Source organism: Somniosus microcephalus, chromosome 23, assembly GCF_052327205.1.
Source record: "Somniosus microcephalus isolate GS21.2 chromosome 23, FLI_Smic_1.0, whole genome shotgun sequence".
NCBI classification, from domain to species: Eukaryota; Metazoa; Chordata; class Chondrichthyes; order Squaliformes; family Somniosidae; genus Somniosus; species Somniosus microcephalus.
In genome coordinates, this window is record NC_141009.1 from 1,694,032 (window position 1) to 1,712,685 (window position 18,654).

An 18,654-nucleotide genomic window follows, 5' to 3' on the forward strand; every position below is an offset into this window, starting at 1 on the left:
ATAGAATTGCCCAGGCTACAGTAGTGCAGTGGTTCTGTTACTGAACTAATAATCCAGAGACTGTGAGTTCACCACTGTCAGCAGTTTGAGATTTTTAATTCTGTTTTAAAAAATCGGGAAATAAAAAGCTGGGATCAGTAAAAGTGACCATGAAGCTGTCGGATCGACGTTAAAACCCAACGGGTTCACTAATGTCCTTTTGGGAAGGAAACCTGCCGTCCTTACCCGGTCTGGGCCTATAGGTGACTCCAGTCCCACACCAACCTGGTTGACTCTTAATTGCCCCTGAAGAGGTCACTCAGTTTTATCAAACCACTAGCGGTCAAGAAGGCGGCTCACCACCACTTTCTCAAGGCAACTCGGGATGGGCAATAAATGCTGGCCTTGCCAACGATTCCCACATCTCAAAAATGAATAAAAAATAAATCACACAAAGCACAACTGCTTCTACAGTGAAACGAGATGTTTTTGGATTAATCCATTCAATCAGGTACTTTGGTAGCGGGCTTCTCCTGAGAGGGACTGGTGCCAATAATTTATGTGATGGACAAGGAACACTTGGCCATTCAATGCTTACCGAATCTCCTTTTGGACCTTCGGTTCCCTGAGGACCTGGCAGACCTCGGTCACCTTTCTCACCCTGTTCTCCTGGAGGCCCAATCAAACCAATCAAACCCGGATGACCCTGTAACACAAGACATGCAGTCACCACACAGTTACACCAATAGACAGATGTCCCAGCTCCAAGATGGCTACATTCACAGTTACAAGAACCTCAAGAGCATCAATTAATCTTTGAGAATTCGCCCGTCACCCCTGTTCGCTGACTTACATTGTCTCCCAGTCCGGCAACGGTTTCAATTTTAAAATTCTCATCCTCATTTTCGAATCCCTCCATGGCCGCGCCCCTCCCTATCTCTATCTCCTCCAGCCCCACAAACCCCCGAGATCTCTGCGCTCCTCCAATTCTGGCCTCTTGAGCATCCCCGATTTCCATCGCTCCACCAATAGCATCTCTTTGACCAAGCTTTTAGTCGCCTGTCCTAATATCGCCTTGTGTGGCTCGGGGTCAAATTCTGTTTTGATAATTGCTCCTGTGAAGCACCTTGGGTCGTTTTACTACATTAAAGGCGCTATAGAAATACAAATTGTTGTTGTTGAGAACAGTACACGGGAGAAAGCTAAGTGGAGGCCCATAGTGCAGGACATGAACACTGAGAAGACGAGAAGCGAAGACTCATAAATCAGATGTTAATGTTTAGGTGACACCAAGATTGGGGTTTAAGGGGGCGGTAAGGCGTTCCACAGACGTGAAGTTCTCTGAAAGAATGAAGTGCAGTAGGATACAGTCCCGTCAATCTCAATTTCAATAAAATGAAGATGCTGGGCGGAAGAGTGTTTGGACGAATTATTTGGGGATTAGGTCGAAGAAGAGTTCAGTGAAACAATGATACTATTTTAAAGGTTATTTAACTCTTTGTTGGGAACACTGCGGAACTGACGTACAAATCTGAACATGACCGAACCAGGCTGGTAGGATTGAGGTCAGCAGTTTCCATGACTTTATTTTTTCCCCAAATTATGGGAGACTTTCACTTTGTGATGGAGCTGGAGGAGAAGGTGTGAGTTTTCCGAGTGGGATTTCGATACGCATATTCTTCTTATTTTACACACAGCAATCGTGCTTCCCTCTTCCTGGGAGTTTGATTTTCTAACGAGAACAGATTTAGTTCCTGAGCCTCTTTTTCTATAAGATGCTGGGCCATCTGGTTGCCTTTTGAATTCTTTCCAATGCTCAGCTTCCTTATTTGACACACTGAGGTGAAACACTAGGGTTACAGTACAGGAGGTGAGGAGCGGGGCCTTTAACACAGGAGACACTGAGGTCAGGAGCGGGGCCTTTAACACAGGAGACACTGAGGTCAGGAGCGGGGCCTTTAACACAGGAGACACTGAGGTCAGGAGCGGGGCCTTTAGCACAGGAGACACTGAGGTTGGAGAGAGTAGGGGGTACAAATTGGTTGTATTGCCTGTAGCCATGGCGGTCGGGCATTTTGAAGTGGGCATGAAGGGGTTGAATGGACTCCTAGAATGGACAGTATTTGGGAAAGACCCTGTGAGCTGTGCCTGGGGAAGGTCGGAGACAGACTCGCGTGCACCAGTGACACCAGCTCATATTAGATTATCAGTGGAAGAATTAGCCTTTGGTCCCAGCTGAGAAATGTACCTTCTCGCCCTTTGTACCAGGGTCACCCTTGAGGCCTGGCAATCCGGGAGGACCCTTAAAAACAGAAAGAAACATCAGTGTAAGAATCAGGCTGAGTTCTTGTTGGAGAAACAGGTTTAAATGTGACTGTGTTGACTACGAACCATGGGGCCGGGTGGGCCTGTCGGGCCGGGGGATCCTGGGAAACCTTGCTCACCCTGCGTTAATCAAAGAGAAGAGGGCGTTAAACAAACAAAAAGGTTTCAGGTTGTCAGAGAAAAGAATAAGTTACTGAAATAAAGTGATCCTGAAAACCAATGGTGTTAGTTTGGAGTCAGAGTCCTTTACTTACGACCGGGCCGGGAATTCCTCGCAGCCCCTCAGAGCCGGGTTTTCCTGGCGATCCTTGCGGGCCCACTGGACCTGTCTTGCCAGTAGGACCTTCAGCACCAGTGTCACCCTGAGGAGAATGAAAGACAGCATGAAGCATCAATCGGTCAATGGTCACAGAATCTCACAGCACAGGAGGAGGCCATTCGGCCCATCGTGCCTGTACCGGCTCTGTGAAAGAGCTTTCCAATTAGTCCCACTCCCCCTGCTCTTTCCCCACAGCCCTGCAAATTTCTCCTTTTCAAGTATTTATCCAATTCCCTTTTGAAAGTTACTATTGAATCTGCTTCCACCGCCCTTTCAGGCAGCGCATTCCAGATCACAACAACTCACTGCGGAAAAACATTCTCCTCATCTCCCCTCTGGTTCTTTTGCCAATTATCTTCAATCTGTGTCCTCTGGTTCCCGACCCTCCTGCCACTGGAAACAGTTTCTCCTTATTTACTCGATCAAAACCCTTCATAATCTTGAACATCTCTATTCAATCTCCCCTTAGCCTTCTCTGCTCGAAGGAGAACAACCCCAGCTTCGCCAGTCTCTCCACATCACTGAAGTCCCTCCTAACCAGTCGGTGAAGGAAAGTCATGGAATGAGAAGCATCTCTCAAAGATCCCCTGCAAATCCTACAGTTCATTTCATGGAATCATATGATGATACGGCACAGGAGGAGGCCATTCGGCCCATCGTGCCTGTGCCGGCTCTTTGAAAGAGCCCTCCCATTAGTCCCACTCCCCTGTTCTTTCCCCATAGCCGTGGTCAAAAGAAAATCTTGAATGTGCATTTACAATCACTGTAAATAACTGCACCTCCATCACCAACTCATCTAACTGGGCTTAAGTTTGGGATCAAAACTGGGATTGATCGATTTTTGTTGGGCGAGGGTATTAAGGGTTACAGAACCAAGGCGGGTAAATGGAGTTAAGATACAGATCAGCCCTGATCTAATTGAATGGCGGAACAGGCTCGAGGGGCTGAATGGCCTCCTCCTGTTCTGATGTTCCTTAACTACGACTTGCATCCTGTCATCTGATGGGTGGCAAACACTGAATAAAAGACCCATGACACAGGTCGTAGAAATAATGGACAATGCTTCAGGCTAATGGGGTCCAATCAGAAGGTTACTGGGCTCAGGAGTAAATCTGTGCAACAGGCACTTGTGACCAAACCTCCCGTAATTTCTTACGCTCCTTAATCTGCCTCAATCCACATCTTTTCCTTGTTATGTTTACATCGTTCAAAGGATTTTGATGCCCAATCAGGAGGATGTGGATCCATGACCTCATTATCGATCCCCTTCAGCTTGATGAGGGCAAGAAGGCTTCTCGACAAACATCAGCCGTGGCTCAGTGGGCAGCACTCTCGCCTCTCAGTCAGAAGGTCGTGGGTTCAAGTCCCACTCCTGAGCACAAAGTCCAGACTGACACTGCCAGTGCAGTACTGAGGGAGCGCAACACTGTCAGAGAGGCAGTACTGAGGGAGCGCAACACTGTCAGAGAGGCAATACTGAGGGAGCGCAACACTGTCGAGGGGGCAGTACTGAGGGAGCGCCACACTGTCGGAGGGGCAGTACTGAGGGAGCGCCGCACTGTCGGAGGGGCGGTACTGAGGGAGCGCCACACTGTCGGAGGGCAGTACTGAGGGAGCGCCGCACTGTCAGAGGGGCGGTACTGAGGGAGCGCCACACTGTCGGAGGGGCAGTACTGAGGGAGCGCCGCACTGTCGGAGGGGCAGTACTGAGGGAGCGCCGCACTGTCAGAAGGGCAGTACTGAGGGAGTGCTGCACTGTTGGAGGGGCAGTACTGAGGGAGCGCTGCACTGTCGGAGGGGCAGTACTGAGGGAGCGCTGCACTGTCGAGGGGGCAGTACTGAGGGAGCACTGCACTGTCAGAGGGGCAGTACTGAGGGAGCGCAACACTGTTGGAGGGTCAGTACTGAGGGAGTGCTGCACTGTCGAGGGGGCAGTACTGAGGGAGTGCCGCACTGTCAGAGGGGCGGTATTGAGGAGCGCCGCACTATCAGAGGGGCGGTACTGAGGGAGCGCCACACTGTCGAGGGGGCAGTACTGAGGGAACGCCGCACTGTTGAGGGGGCAGTACTGAGGGAGCGCCGCACTGTTGGAGGGGCAGTACTGAGGGAATGCCGCACTGTCGGATGAGACATTAAATTGAGGCCCTGTGGAGGTGAAAGATCTAATTGCACTAACGGAAGGAGAGCTGGGGAGTTCTCCCCGGTGTCCTAAGTAACATTCATCCCTCAACCAACATCACCAAAAACAGATTATCTGGTTGTTTATCTCATTGTCATGTTTCTTTGCATTATAACAGTGACTGCACTTCAAAAGTAATTAATTGACTGTAAAGCGCTTGGGACATCCTGAGGACATGAAAGGTACTGTCGAGATGCAAGTTCTTTCACTTATGTCCTTTGACAGGATGATGCTGGGCGAGTCAGAAAGTTTCAAGTAATTATGCAAATCAAAATCAAGGATTTTGAATCTCGAATCGAAGGTCAGTCACTATCATCGCAGCATCAGTGTTTGATTAGAGTGTCTCTTCTTGTCCTTTTGGTCAGAGTTCATTTGGAACACTGCATTCAGTTTTGGGAGGAGATACTGTACCACCTTTGAGACCGTCCGACAGCGATTCACCAGGATGGGACCTGGGACGAAGGGACTGAGTTATGACGAGAGTGTAAGTAAACTTGGGACCATTCCCTGGAGATAGGCAGGTTGAACCACGATTTGGTCGAGGTGTTTAAAATAGTGACGGGAATTGACAAGGTACGAAGGGATGGATTATTTCCTCTGGTAGGGGAATCCAGAACCGTACAGCTCAAACGTCTTCACACAAAGCGTTGTGAGAATCTGGGAATGCAGTCCCAGGAGGCCAAGTTTAAATGGGAGACAGAGGAGGCGATTTTCCCGTTGGAGGCGGGTTCCGAATCCGCGCTCACCTTTTGCGATTTTTCCAACTCTCCCGCCTCCAAACCTGCCTTCTTGGGGCTGGGAAAATCGCGGCCAGATAGTTACTTGGTAAGTGATGGTGTTAAGCGATGTGGAAATATGGCAGGAACCAGGGTTAATAAGATAGAGCTCCCAGGGTTAACAGAAATGGTGCAGCATGCCCGATCTCCAAATGGCCTACTTGTGGCTATCCCTCTTCCTTACCTTTGCCCCTTTCTCTCCTTGTCTTCCCTCAGGACCTGTAGGACCATGAGGACCCTAGAAAACACCAAAGAAAAACATCTTAAAAGACACGGTCTTTAATTGAAGGGGAAATTACGTATGCTATTGCAAAAACTCATGATTGCTGCTGTGTTTGCAGCTCTCTGTAGTGAGCTGTCACTGAGGGTTTGAATGGAGATTAACGGGAATAGTGTTCGATGTGTGTGTGTTTGCTACAGGAATAGTGTTCGACATTTCACACTCACCCTCTTTCCTGGAGGACCAGGTGGCCCTGCCTCACCAGTTGGACCAGGAGAACCCTGGGAAAAGAAAGGTGACATTAGAATCTTATCCAGGGTGTCGTACACTGGCGTGTTACACAAATGCTCACAGGAAGATGAACCAATTCTGTGCCTGCGCTTTCTATTAGGTTATACAAGGCACCATGCATCACTGGATGTTAAATTCCCCAACATCCATCACTAGCAGCCTTGCATCGCATTGTGTCCATCACATCTCAAGCTCCAGTGTCACATTTTGTCTAAAACACCGGGGGCAGATTTTCCTCTCTACTCCATTCCTGGAAATCGATTTGCTCATCTGGGTTCTTCTTTCCTAATGTTTTTGCCAGGCCTCTGTACCAGGACAAGTTCTCCGCCCCTCAGCGCTGGGCTCTTCAGCCCCTCTGCCCCATCAGGGCTTGTCGTGGTTTGTGCAAACTCACGACTGCCCACCTTTGGTCTGAATAGAATTCAGGAGGCCTGGCCTGGTTTTCCTATCTCTAACCCAGGAGCACTGAGGCAAGTTACAGCTCCCCCAACTAGTGCCCTGATCTGATCTGAACAGCACCGCATCCCACTGGGTTGTCCCTTCACCTCTTGACCATGGGATCAGTAGTTGACCTACTGGTTATCCAATCCTCCGACAAACCTAACTCTCATAAGAACATAAGAAGTAGGAGCAGGAGTAGGCCTGCTCCGCCATTCAATAGGATCAGGGCTGATCCGAATCTAGACTCACGTCCACTTCCCTGCCCTCTCCCCGTAACCCCTAATTCCCTTATCTGCTAGGAAACTGTCTATCTCCGTTTTAAATTTATTTAATGTTGCAGCTTCCACAGCTCTCTGGGGTAGCAAATTCCATAGATTTACTACCCTCTGAGTGAAGAAGTTTCTCCTCATCTCCGTTTTGAAAGGGCAGCCCCTTATTCTAAGATTATGCCCCCTAGTTCTAGTCTCACCCATCAGTGGAAACATCCTCACCGTATCCACCCGATCAAGCCCCCTCACAATCTTATATGTTTCGATAAGATCGCCTCTCATTCTTCTGAACTCCAATGAGTAGAGGCCCAACCTACTCAACCCTTCCTCATACGTCAACCCCCTCATCTCCGAAATCAACCGAGTGAACCTTCTCTGAACCGCCTCGAGAGCAAGTATATCTTTTCTTAAATATGGAAACCAAAACTGCACGCAGTATTCCAGGTGTGGCCTCACCAATACCCTGTATAACTGCAGCAAGACTTCCCTGTTTTTATACTCCATCCCCCTTGCAATAAAAGCCAAGATTCCATTGGCCTTCCTGATCACCTGCTGCACCTGCATACTAACTTTTTGTGTTTCATGCACCAGGACCCCCAGACCCCTTTGTACTGTAGCACTTTGCAGTTTCTCTCCATTTAGATAATAACTTGCTCTTTGATTTTTTCTGCCAAAGTGCACAACCTCACACTTTCCAATATTATATTCCATCTGCCAAATCTCTGCCCACTCACTTAGCCTGTCTATGTCCTTTTGCAGGTTTTTTATGTCCTCCTCACTCACTGCTTTCCCTCCCATCTTTGTATCGTCGGCAAACTTGGATATGTTGCACTTGGTCCCTTCCTCCAAATCGTTAATATAGATTGTAAAGAGTTGGGGTCCCAGCACTGACCCCTGCGGAACACCACTGGTTACTGATTGCCAGCCCGAGAACGAACCATTTATCCCAATTCTTTGTTTTCTGTTAGATAGCCAATCTTCCACCCATGCCAGTATATTACCCCCAATCCCGTGATTTTTTATCTTGATCAGTAATCTTTTGTGTGGCACCTTGTCAAATGCCTTTTGGAAGTCCAAATACACTACATCCACTGGTTCCCGTTATGTCCTCAAAGAATTCGAGCAAATTTGTCAAACATGACTTCCCCTTCATAAAACCATGCTGACTCTGTCCTATTAAATTATGTTTATCCAAATGCTCTGTTACTGGTTCCTTAATAATGGACTCCAACATTTTGCCAACCACAGATGTTAGGCTAACTGGTCTATAGTTTCCAGCTTTTTGTCTACTTCCCTTCTTAAATAAGGGTGTTACATTAGCAGTTTTCCAATCTGCCGGGACCTTTCCTGAGTCCAGGGAGTTTGGGAAAATAATCACCAATGCATCCACAATCCCTACCGCCACTTCTCTCAAGACCCTAGGATGTAGGCCATCAGGTCCGGGGGATTTATCCGCCTTAAGTCCCATTATTTTACCGAGTACCATCTCCATTAACATGTGCTTATTGTCGATTAGGTTTTAACTCACAGTCTGTCCAGGTTCACCATCTTCTCCCTTGTCTCCTGAAGGTCCATCTTGACCCTGTTGAGAAATAAGAAGCCATGTTACGAGTGGCTATTTCTTATCTTTTGAAAATAGTCAATGTTTTATGTTCTCAAATTCGATAATGTAACTCACATGCAGAATTCCAATCATATCTCCATGTGTTAGAACAAACTTTAAAAAAAATGTTGATACTGACATTCTGAGCATCAGTCAGTCACAACAGAATAACATAGGCTACAAACCACAACCCAGAATGAATGGAGCATCTTTAACCCCAGGGGATTGGATTCATACTCTGAGGGCGTTTATAGGAGAGCTTTAATCAATTATTCTACTAAGCAGCAATTCTCTCTTAACTAAACATATCTTAACCTTACCGGCGATCCGGATTCACCAGGAGGGCCAGGGTCACCGGGGAAACCAACCGGTCCCTGAGGAAAAAAAGAGCAAAATGTCAGTGCCTGGTCTGCCTCAGGAGTTCCGAGTGATGAAGAGAGTCTACATCAGGGACGAGTGTCTGTCTGACTCCACGTTTGGTTAAAATCCTGAAGATTGTAGGAGGGAGACAGGAGTTAGACAATCTTGAGGTCATGTGAAGGAATGAGTTAGAGTAGGAGATGGGGTGATGAGTCTTGATTTACACACAGTGAGGATGCAGAGACATCCTCTGCTAAGTCTCTCGAAGCAAAGCAGAGAAAATTCGGCCCTTCCTACTAGATTAAAATAAAAATGCTCCGATGATATTTTTTAAAGGGAAGCCTGGGTGAAGTGCTGAGATTCGGGTGGCCAACCCTGCAGGAGTAAATTCATCTCCAGACACTGCTGCTGTGAGCAACACCCGGGAGAAACAGCAGAGGCTCATTAAACAAAATGTGCTTTTTGAGAGAGGTAAAGAACTGGTGATTAGGAGACTTTGATGAAGTAACAGAGAGGGCTGATGAGGGTAGTGCAGTAGATGTTGTATATTTGGACTTTCCAAAGGCATTTGACAAAGTGCCACATAACGGACTTATTCAGGAAATAGAAGCACGGGGGATTAAAGGGACGGTGGTAACTTGGGTACGTAATTGGCTGAGGGATAGGAGGCAGAGCGTTGCGGTGAATGGGAGTTTTTCTGACTGGAGAGGAGTATGCAGTGGGGTCCCCCAGGGGTCGAGATTAGGACCATTGCTTTTCTTGTTATATTTAAATGACCTGGACTTGGATAAAGGGAGAACAATTTTGAAGTTTGCAGATGATACAAAACTTGGCAACGTAGTAAATAGTGAGCAGGATAGTAACAGACTTCAGAACAGAGACAGGCTGGTGAGATGGGCAGACACGTGGCGGATGCAATTTAATGCGGAAGGAAGGACTTTGGGAGGAACAGCCTGGAGAGGCAGCAGAATCTCAATGGTCCTATTTTGAGGGGGTGCAAGAGCAGAGGGACCCGGGGGGCAGATTCACAAATCCTGGAAGGTGGCCGGGCAAGTTGAGAAGGCGGATAAGAAAGTGTCTGGGATACTTGGCTTTGTAAATAGGGGCATTGAAAAAACAAGGAAGTTACGCTAAACCTTCACACATCACTGGTTCAGCCCCAGCTGGAGGATTGTGTCCAATTCTGGGCACCGCACAGCAGGGAGGATGTCGAGGCCTTGGAGAGGGTGCGGAGGAGATTTACTGGAATGGTTCCAGGGCTGAGGGACTTCACTGATGTGGAGAGACTGGAGAAGCTGGGGTTGTTCTTTATGAGCAGTGAAGGTTAAGGGGAGATTTAATAGAAATGTTCAAAATTATGAGGGGCTTTGATAGAGCAAGTAGGGAGAATCTGTTTCCACTGGCAGTGGGTCGAAAACCAGAGGTCATAGATTAAAAATAATTGGCAAAAGAACCAGAGGAGAAATGATGAGAAATGTCTTCAGGCCGAGGGTTGTTGTGATCTGGAACGCGCTGCCTGAAAGGCTGGTGGAATCCGATTCCAGAGGAACTTTCAAAAGGCAACTGGACATGTATTTGAAGAAGACTAATTTACAGGCTCTGGGGAAAGAGCGGGGGAGTGGGACTAATTGGAGAGCTCCTTCAAAGAGCCGGCATGGGCCCGATGGGCCGAATGGCCTCCTCCTGTGCTGTGAGATTCTATGAGGGAGCAGGTTTGGAGCCTGAAAGTCTATAGATTGAAGTTGAGGAAGTGATTGATCGACGATTACACAAGTGAACTGCAAAGGGACAGGAAGCAGGAGAGGATGATGAGTGTGAGGTGCTGGTGGAGATTCTCGTATACTTACAGGGCTGCCCTTAGGACCATCGTCACCGGGAGGACCTTTAGGTCCTGGAGGCCCAGCAGCACCAGATGGTCCAGATTCACCTTTCTCACCCCGTTCGCCTTTCGGCCCCTGTGGAGGATTAAGAAAACTCTTTAACTGCACAGAATAACAGAGTCGAAGTGTGGGCTGTGTTCCTTTCAAATCCGCTTGTATTTGATATTTCAGTGCTGTACTGAGGGAGTGCTGCACTGTTGGAGGGGCAGTGCTGAGGGAGCGCCGCACTGTCGGAGGGGCAGTATTGAGGGAGTGCTGCACTGTCGGAGGGGCAGTATTGAGGGAGTGCTACACTGTTGGAGGGGCAGTACTGAGGGAGTGCTGCACTGTTGGAGGGGCAGTACCGAGGGAGTGCCGCACTGTCGGAGGGGCAGTATTGAGGGAGTGCTGCACTGTCGGAGCGGCAGTACTGAGGGAGCGTCGCACTGTCGGAAGGGCAGTATTGAGGGAGTGCTGCACTGTCAGCGGGGCAGTGCTGAGGGAGCACCACACTGTCGGAGGGGCAGTACTGGGAGCGTCGCACTGTCGGAGGGGCAGTACTGAGGGAGTGCTGCACTGTCGGAGGGGCAGTACTGGGGGAGCGCCGCACTGTCGGAGGGGCAGTACTGAGGGAGCGCCGCACTGTCGGAGGGACAGTACTGAGGGAACGCTGCACTGTCGGAGGGGCAGTACTGAGGGAGCGCCGCACTGTCGGTGGGGCAGTACTGAGGGAGCGCCGCACTGTCGGAGGGGCAGTACTGAGGGAGCGCTGCACTGTCGGAGGGGCAGTACTGAGGGAGTGCTGCACTGTCAGCGGGGCAGTGCTGAGGGAGCACCACACTGTCGGAGGGGCAGTACTGAGGGAGCGTCGCACTGTCGGAGGGGCAGTACTGAGGGAGTGCTGCACTGTCGGAGGGGCAGTACTGGGGGAGCGCCGCACTGTCGGAGGGGCAGTACTGAGGGAGCGCCGCACTGTCGGAGGGACAGTACTGAGGGAACGCTGCACTGTCGGAGGGGCAGTACTGAGGGAGCGCCGCACTGTTGGTGGGGCAGTACTGAGGGAGCGCCGCACTGTCGGAGGGGCAGTACTGAGGGAGCGCTGCACTGTCGGAGGGGCAGTACTGAGGGAGTGCTGCACTGTCGGAGGGGCAGTACTGGGGGAGTGCTGCACTGTCGGAGGGGCAGTACTGAGGGAGTGCTACACTGTTGGAGGGGCAGTACTGAGGGAGTGCTGCACTGTCAGAGGGGCAGTACTGGGGGAGCGCCGCACTGTCGGAGGGGCAGTATTGAGGGAGTGCTGCACTGTCGGAGGGGCAGTACTGAGGGAGTGCTGCACTGTCGGAGGGGCAGTACTGAGGGAGTGCTACACTGCCGGTGGTGCCGTCTTTCGGATGAGACATTAAACCGAGGCCATGTCTGCCCTCTCAGGTGGATCTAAGAGATCCCACAGCCACTATTGAAAGAAGAACAGGGGAGTTCTCCCCGGTGTCCAGGGCCAATATTTATCCCTCAATCAACATCACAAAAACAGATTATCTGGTTATTATCGCATTGCTGTTTGTGGGACCTTACTGTGAGCAGATTGGCTGCCGCGTTTCCTACATTACAACAGTGACTACACTTCAAAAGTACTTCAGTGTCTGTAAAGCGCTTTGGGATGTCCTGAGATTGTTAAAGGTGCTGGAGAAATGCAAGTCTTTCTTTCTTTCACATGGAGTCCTGGGATGGGTGTGGGATGGAATGGCGGGGGGGGATGTGTGGGAATTGCCCCAGTCACCATGATGGTGACTGTCAGCGACCATTTCCTCTTTTTGTTACTTCTAGTGAATCATTAACACATTCGACCAATGTGAGCTCTGGGATTCAGTTCTGTTCAGGCCCAACACAGCACATCCTCATCAATCTCTTTGCACCGATACTATCCTGACCTCACCCGGCACTCCCCGGGCTTCCATTGTGGAATTTACTCATTTCAACTGAGAAACCAAGACTGTTCAACAGAGGTGGGTGGGGTGCGAGTTAAACGTGTTGTAAACTGGTGTGAAAGAGAGAAACAATAAATAAACTCATTAAAGGCCAGAGAGCCAAGCACTTACTGGCATTCCCAGGTATCCTGGAGGTCCAGGGGATCCGGCTTCACCAGCGTCACCCTACAGGAAAACAGAGGCACTTTGAAGCTGTTGGTGAAAGGCTACCCAAACCACTTAATGACATCCTCTATGAGTGACCCCAAGCCAGTCCCAATGGGAGACAGTAACAAGAGTATCCATCAGTCCCAATGGGAGAGAGTAATTTTCTATAACTCTATACAGACACACACATTCTGAGCAGTTTTTGGAAGCTGATGTAAGGGAAACAAGAACTGAGGAGACTACCTTCTCGCCCACAGCTCCAGGGTTCCCAATTCCTCCTGAAGGACCTTGTGGACCCTGCAACAGAAAAATACGTTGGATGTTAAGACAGACCAAGAAAGGCGGCTGGCGGGCGGGCTTCATTCTAAACACTGGTACTCCTTACAATATACAGACCGCGCCTTGCTCTTTTACTTTCCATCTCAAGTCAGCTCGTGAGATCTTCACACTCCTCAGTACAACACCCATGTAATAAACACAGCAGATGACCAACGCTATTACAGTGTCCTTCCTTTCTGCAAATACCGAGTGCTTTTACCCAGGACAGTGTCCATGGATTTGATGTATCTCAGCACTTTGCAAATATGGTTTTCTAATCCCATATACAGTCTCTCTCTCTCTCCCACTCTCAAAGTTCCACAGGTGTGATTCAATTCAGCTGGTCCAATCTATCAGTGTATTAAGGGGGAAATGCTGAAGTGGAGAAATGCCTTGTTTACTTCCAACTGGATCTATATCTTATACTGTGAATGGAACCCCCTACAACCCCCTGACGTCTCTGCGCTCCTCCAATTCTGGGCTCTTGAGCATCCCTGATTTTCATCGCTCTACCATTGGTGGCCGTGCCGTCAGCTGCCTGGGCCCCGAGCTCTGGAATTCTCTTCCTAAACTTCTCTGCCTCTCTCTCCTCCTTCTTAAAGCATTCCTTAACACCTCCCTCTTTGACCAAGCTTTTGGTCACCTGTTCTAATGTCTCCTTATGTGGCTCGGTGTCAAATTTTGTGTCTGATTTTCGCTCCTGTGAAGCGCCTTGGGACGTTTTACTAGGTTAAAGGCACTTTGTAAATGCGAGCTGTTGTTGTAAAATTGAATGGACAATCTGAGTCAACACACTGGGCACAGCTTTGAGGCTGATTCAAAGAAGAAGGATCTAGAATGTAGGTAAGCTGAATTTCCCTTCACCGCAGCGTAACTATGGTTACAGTGGAGGATAAACTATTCGAAGGAGTACTTACATCTGCCCCTGGAGCACCAGATGGGCCTCTGGGTCCTGGAGGGCCAGGTGGACCCTGGTAACAGAAATATTGGACAAGTCAATCATATTACTGTCACTAGTCCCTGAAACACCAACACATTCCAAAGTTAATAAGAACAAAAAGCCTCATTGAATTCAACGGAGGCTCGTTCTATAAAGACACAAACACTCACCATCGGCCCGACATCACCTGTTTCACCCTTCTCACCTGGTGGGCCAGGTAACCCCTGTAAAAGATTAGAACGTGCAATGGTTATTATTTCAACATACTTCAACAGGGAAACGTTCCTCATGCCCATTTCCCACGATGTTCCATGTAGTGTCCTTTGTAGGATGTGAAGGTGGGGGAGTGGGACAAATGAGCTGGGTTTGCTCCCAAACCATCAGGCTTCCCGCCGACCAACAACCCTCCTCCCCTGCAGAGAACGACTCAACCTAGCAAGGCGCTGGGTCAAAGTCCTGGAACTCCCTCCCTAACAGCACTGTGGGAGCACCTTCACCACACGGACTGCAGCGGTTCAAGAAGGCAGCTCACCACCACCTTCTCGAGGGCAACTAGGGATGGGCAATAAATGCCGGCCTTGCCAGCGACGCCCACGTCCCATAAACGATTTTTTTTTTTAAATGACATTAAGATGCTCACTCCCAAGCAACAACAGAGTGAGAACTAGTTGGCAGGAATAGTCTCAAGGCTTGTAAACGAATAGGTAAAGATCGACTGCTAGGATTAGTCACCAGCTCCATTACCGTTGTATCCTACGACTACCAGGATGGGAGAAGGTGAACCAGATGGACCCTGGTCATTTCTTGTCTCGCAATTCCTATGTTCTTAAGGCTTGAACAAAATTTATTGGAGACTTGCACCCCTGCACATCTCTATTAAATCTCCCCTTAACCCTCTCTGCTCTAAGGAGAACGATCCCAGCTTCTCCAGTCTCTCCACATCACTGAAGTCCCTCATCCCTGGTACCATTCTAGTAAATCTCTGCAGCCTCTCCAAGGCCTTGACATCCTTCCTAAAGTGCGGTGCCCAGAATTGAACACAATACTCCAGCTGGGGCCGAACCAGTGATTTGTAATGATTTAGCATAAGGTCCTGGCTTTTGTACTCTGTACCTCTATTAATAAGGCCAAGGATTGCGTATGCCTTTTTAACAGTTTTATCAACTTGTCCTGCTACCTTCAAAGATTGGTGTACATAAACCCCCAGGTCTCTCTCTTCGTGGACTCCTTTTAAAATTGTACCATTTAGTTTATTGCCTCTCCTCATTTTTCCTTGCACAATGCATATATCGTCGATACTTTGCCCGTCTGTTTTTAATACAGTGAATAAGAAAAGTGCGTCAGGTTGCAGCACAGTGTCTGCCACTGCATCCAACTCATGGAGGCAGGACCCCACACTGAGATTTTAATATTAATTCAACTCCTAAAGCAGTCACAGACTCTGGAGCTGTCGGCAATTTATTGCCCGTTTTCGACAATCACAACACAAGTTTTGTTTTGTGCCTCTGACAATAATAAAGGGACGGGTCGGGGCACGGGAAGCGCTGGCAATAAAGAGCAACGGGTTTGAGGTATCAGAGAAGGAATGTTACAACAGGAACATAAGGGGAAGCTGGAACAAGCACGGCATCGACCCATGAAGCCCGTCCCATCTAGAGTCCATGTCTGATCAATCATCGTGGATACCCTTTGACATGAATCAGTCATTCATGAAAGAAAGACTTATGAAATAATACTGAGCGGTCTGCGGATGGCGCTGTCCAGGGAGAGTATAAATACTCGGGCACGGGCCCAGCTTGCTCAGAATATTCTTTTACAGGAACTAGTGAAGGACACAACTAGACCTCCATGTTGTAAAACAGTTGATTAAAGCTTTGTTTAACGCTTAGACCAAGTGCCTCGTAGTTTTCTTACGTCACCCTCTATCTCTAGATCCTCAACTTGAAGGAACACGTCGGGACTGGGTGAGGTTAGATTTGCTTTAGTTGCCATGTGTAGTGACATCGTTAATACGTTCTAGAAGATTAGCTTTGATTGGCATTGTAAACATGATCTCTTTGGACATGTTTCTGATTTCGCTAGAAACTTCGCCCAGAGAAAATCTGGAATTTATTCTTGATTCGCTGTACACAGCGACAAGTGACCTCACCCCCCAAAACACCTTCCACCGCCACCCCCCCCCCCCACCCCAGACAATTAATCCAGCAGTGTTGGTAATCTCACTCTCATCCTCAATCCCCATCTCAACAGATATTGGCCCTGCTCCTTCCAAAGATTGACCCTGAATCGGTAATAAGGGATGGCCATTGGTTATTGCCACATTACCAATGTGCAGATTTCACTGGTTTCATAAGAGATTTCTCAACCAAACCAAGAAACTAAATGAAAGGTTCTGAAATAAATGGGCAGCTTGTAGTATTTCCAACATGTGAGTGTGATACAGTAGGATAGTATTCAACAGGTAGACTTTCAGTAACTTACCTGAAGACCAACTGGACCAGGGGGACCATGGAAACCCCTTGGACCTTCATCACCTTTCTGGCCAAAGAGACCTTGCTGTCCTCTAGGACCAGGCTCACCATCAGCACCCTACAACACAACCAAGGCAAGGCTGTTAGAACTCTTACCTGTGGACTCTGCTAACTCAAGAAATGCAGCAACAATGCAAGGGACTGTACTCACAGCTGGGCCAGGTTGTCCTATGGGGCCTTGAGGTCCTGAAGGACCAGGTGGACCCTGTAAACAGAACATCAGACAGACATCTTCAGTAAGAATTATTGGATCCAATACAAGGTCTAACCTGAAGCACATGGGCTGATATCTCTGATTGGTACAGGTTGCTTGGACAGTCAATGATCAATCACACTATTTTTGGGGTATCTGCGGCTCTTCTGCCAAAGTTAAGACGGATGAGCGAGAGAACCCCAGCGGAGATTCACCCCCTCCCCCCACTGAGCTTAGGGCAACGTGGGTGATAAATTTCAGCTTCGGAGGGGGCACAAAGTCAATAGAAAGGAACATCAGGTGGAGTTATTTAATGGGCAGCCAATCAGAGCGCATGTTCTGTGCCCCCGCCAAAGTGTGAATTTTACCGCCTTTGTTCCTTGGCATGGACGGATCCAGTGGCCACACTCCGTCTCTTCTTCTTCCTAGGCAGTCCCTCGGGACCGAGGATGACTTGCTTCCACATTAAAAATGAGTTCGCAGGTGACTGATGAGTCCAATGCGGGACCTACAGTCTCTGTCACAGGTGGGGCAGACGGTGGTTGAAGGGGCGGGTGGGTGGGGTGCTTGGGTTGACGTGCGCTCCTTGCGCTGCCTGCGCTTGGCTTCCGCTTGCTCCCGGCGAAGAGACTCAAGGTGTGTGGCGCCTTCCTGGATGCTTCTCCTCCACTTTGTGTGGTCTTCGGCCAGGGATTCCCAGGTGTCGGTGACACTCCGTCTAGGCTGGAACTAGTTGAGCACTCCTTAGGATTCTGTGCTGCACGTATAGCTCGTGGAGTGATGCAACTGAATCATTACACATTACCTGGATCAAAAGTCTTCAAGGAGAATTCCAATTGAGCCTCTAAACACCTGGAGCCAAGTCTTGCTCCTTTGGGTCCAAGAGTTGGAGACAGATGCAGGGACAGCTTGGTGTCCACGGCTGTTCTCCCAGTTCTATCAAATTACCCATTTCGATTAGTTAAGGGCCCCATTTTTCCCTCAGCACTTCCACAACAGAATTCAGACACATTCCCTCGGGGCTGACTGTAGAGTTTTAACTCTTCATGGGCTGGGTTAGGCCCAGGTTATTACTTTAACTGGTCATTCCATGTTACTATCTCACCATGTTGGGCTAGGTTGAGCTGTGATGTTATGTGACCAGGTCAAACAGGGATAATTTCAGTCGGTCAGGCCTGACAAGTACAAAGTGTTGGCCGTGGCTCAGTGGGATTCTCTCATCTCTGAGTCAGAAGGTTGTGGGTTCAATCCCATCTCTAGAGCACACAATCCAGGCCGACTCTCCCAGTGCTGTACTGAGGGAGCGCCGCACTGTCAGAGGGGCAGTACTGAGGGAGCGCCGCACTGTCAGAGGGGCAGTACTGAGGGAGCGCCGCACTGTCGGAGGGGCAGTACTGAGGGAGCGCCGCACTGTCGGAGGGGCAGTACTGAGGGAGCGCCGCACTGTCGGAGGGGCAGTACTGAGGGAGCGCCGCACTGTCGGAGGGGCAGTACTGAGGGAGCGCCGCACTGTCAGAGGGGCAGTACTGAGGGAGCGCCGCACTGTCGGAGGGGCAGTACTGAGGGAGTGCCGCACTGTCGGAGGGGCAGTACTGAGGGAGCGCCGCACTGTCGGAGGGGCAGTATTGAGGAAGCGCCGCACTGTCGGAGGGGCAGTACTGAGGGAGCCCTGTACTGTTGGAGGGGCAGTACTGAGGGAGCGCCGCACTGTCGGAGGGGCAGTACTGAGGGAGCGCCGCACTGTCGGAGGGGCAGTACTGAGGGAGCGCCGCACTGTCGGAGGGGCAGTACTGAGGGAGCGCCGCACTGTCGGAGGGGCAGTACTGAGGGAGCGCCGCACTGTCGGAGGGGCAGTACTGAGGGAGCGCTGGACTGTCGGAGGGGCGGTACTGAGGGAGCGCTGCACTGTCGGAGGGGCG

General features: G+C 49.6%; 1 protein-coding gene across 1 annotated transcript in view; it reads right to left on the reverse strand.

The window, feature by feature from the left end:
• Window positions 1-18,654, reverse strand: part of LOC147101530 (collagen alpha-1(V) chain-like) — a 484,676-nt gene that overhangs the window by 49,854 nt on the left and 416,168 nt on the right. Inside the window, exons 40-54 of the mRNA XM_085965124.1 lie at window positions 16,694-16,747; window positions 16,493-16,600; window positions 14,182-14,235; window positions 13,989-14,042; window positions 12,997-13,050; window positions 12,718-12,771; window positions 10,610-10,717; window positions 8,723-8,776; window positions 8,328-8,381; window positions 6,026-6,079; window positions 5,763-5,816; window positions 2,559-2,666; window positions 2,371-2,424; window positions 2,228-2,281; window positions 578-685 (exon numbers count right to left, since the gene is read on the reverse strand). Coding sequence (XP_085821250.1) covers window positions 578-685; window positions 2,228-2,281; window positions 2,371-2,424; window positions 2,559-2,666; window positions 5,763-5,816; window positions 6,026-6,079; window positions 8,328-8,381; window positions 8,723-8,776; window positions 10,610-10,717; window positions 12,718-12,771; window positions 12,997-13,050; window positions 13,989-14,042; window positions 14,182-14,235; window positions 16,493-16,600; window positions 16,694-16,747 — 1,026 coding nt within the window. The remainder of the gene's footprint in view (window positions 1-577; window positions 686-2,227; window positions 2,282-2,370; window positions 2,425-2,558; window positions 2,667-5,762; window positions 5,817-6,025; window positions 6,080-8,327; window positions 8,382-8,722; window positions 8,777-10,609; window positions 10,718-12,717; window positions 12,772-12,996; window positions 13,051-13,988; window positions 14,043-14,181; window positions 14,236-16,492; window positions 16,601-16,693; window positions 16,748-18,654) is intronic.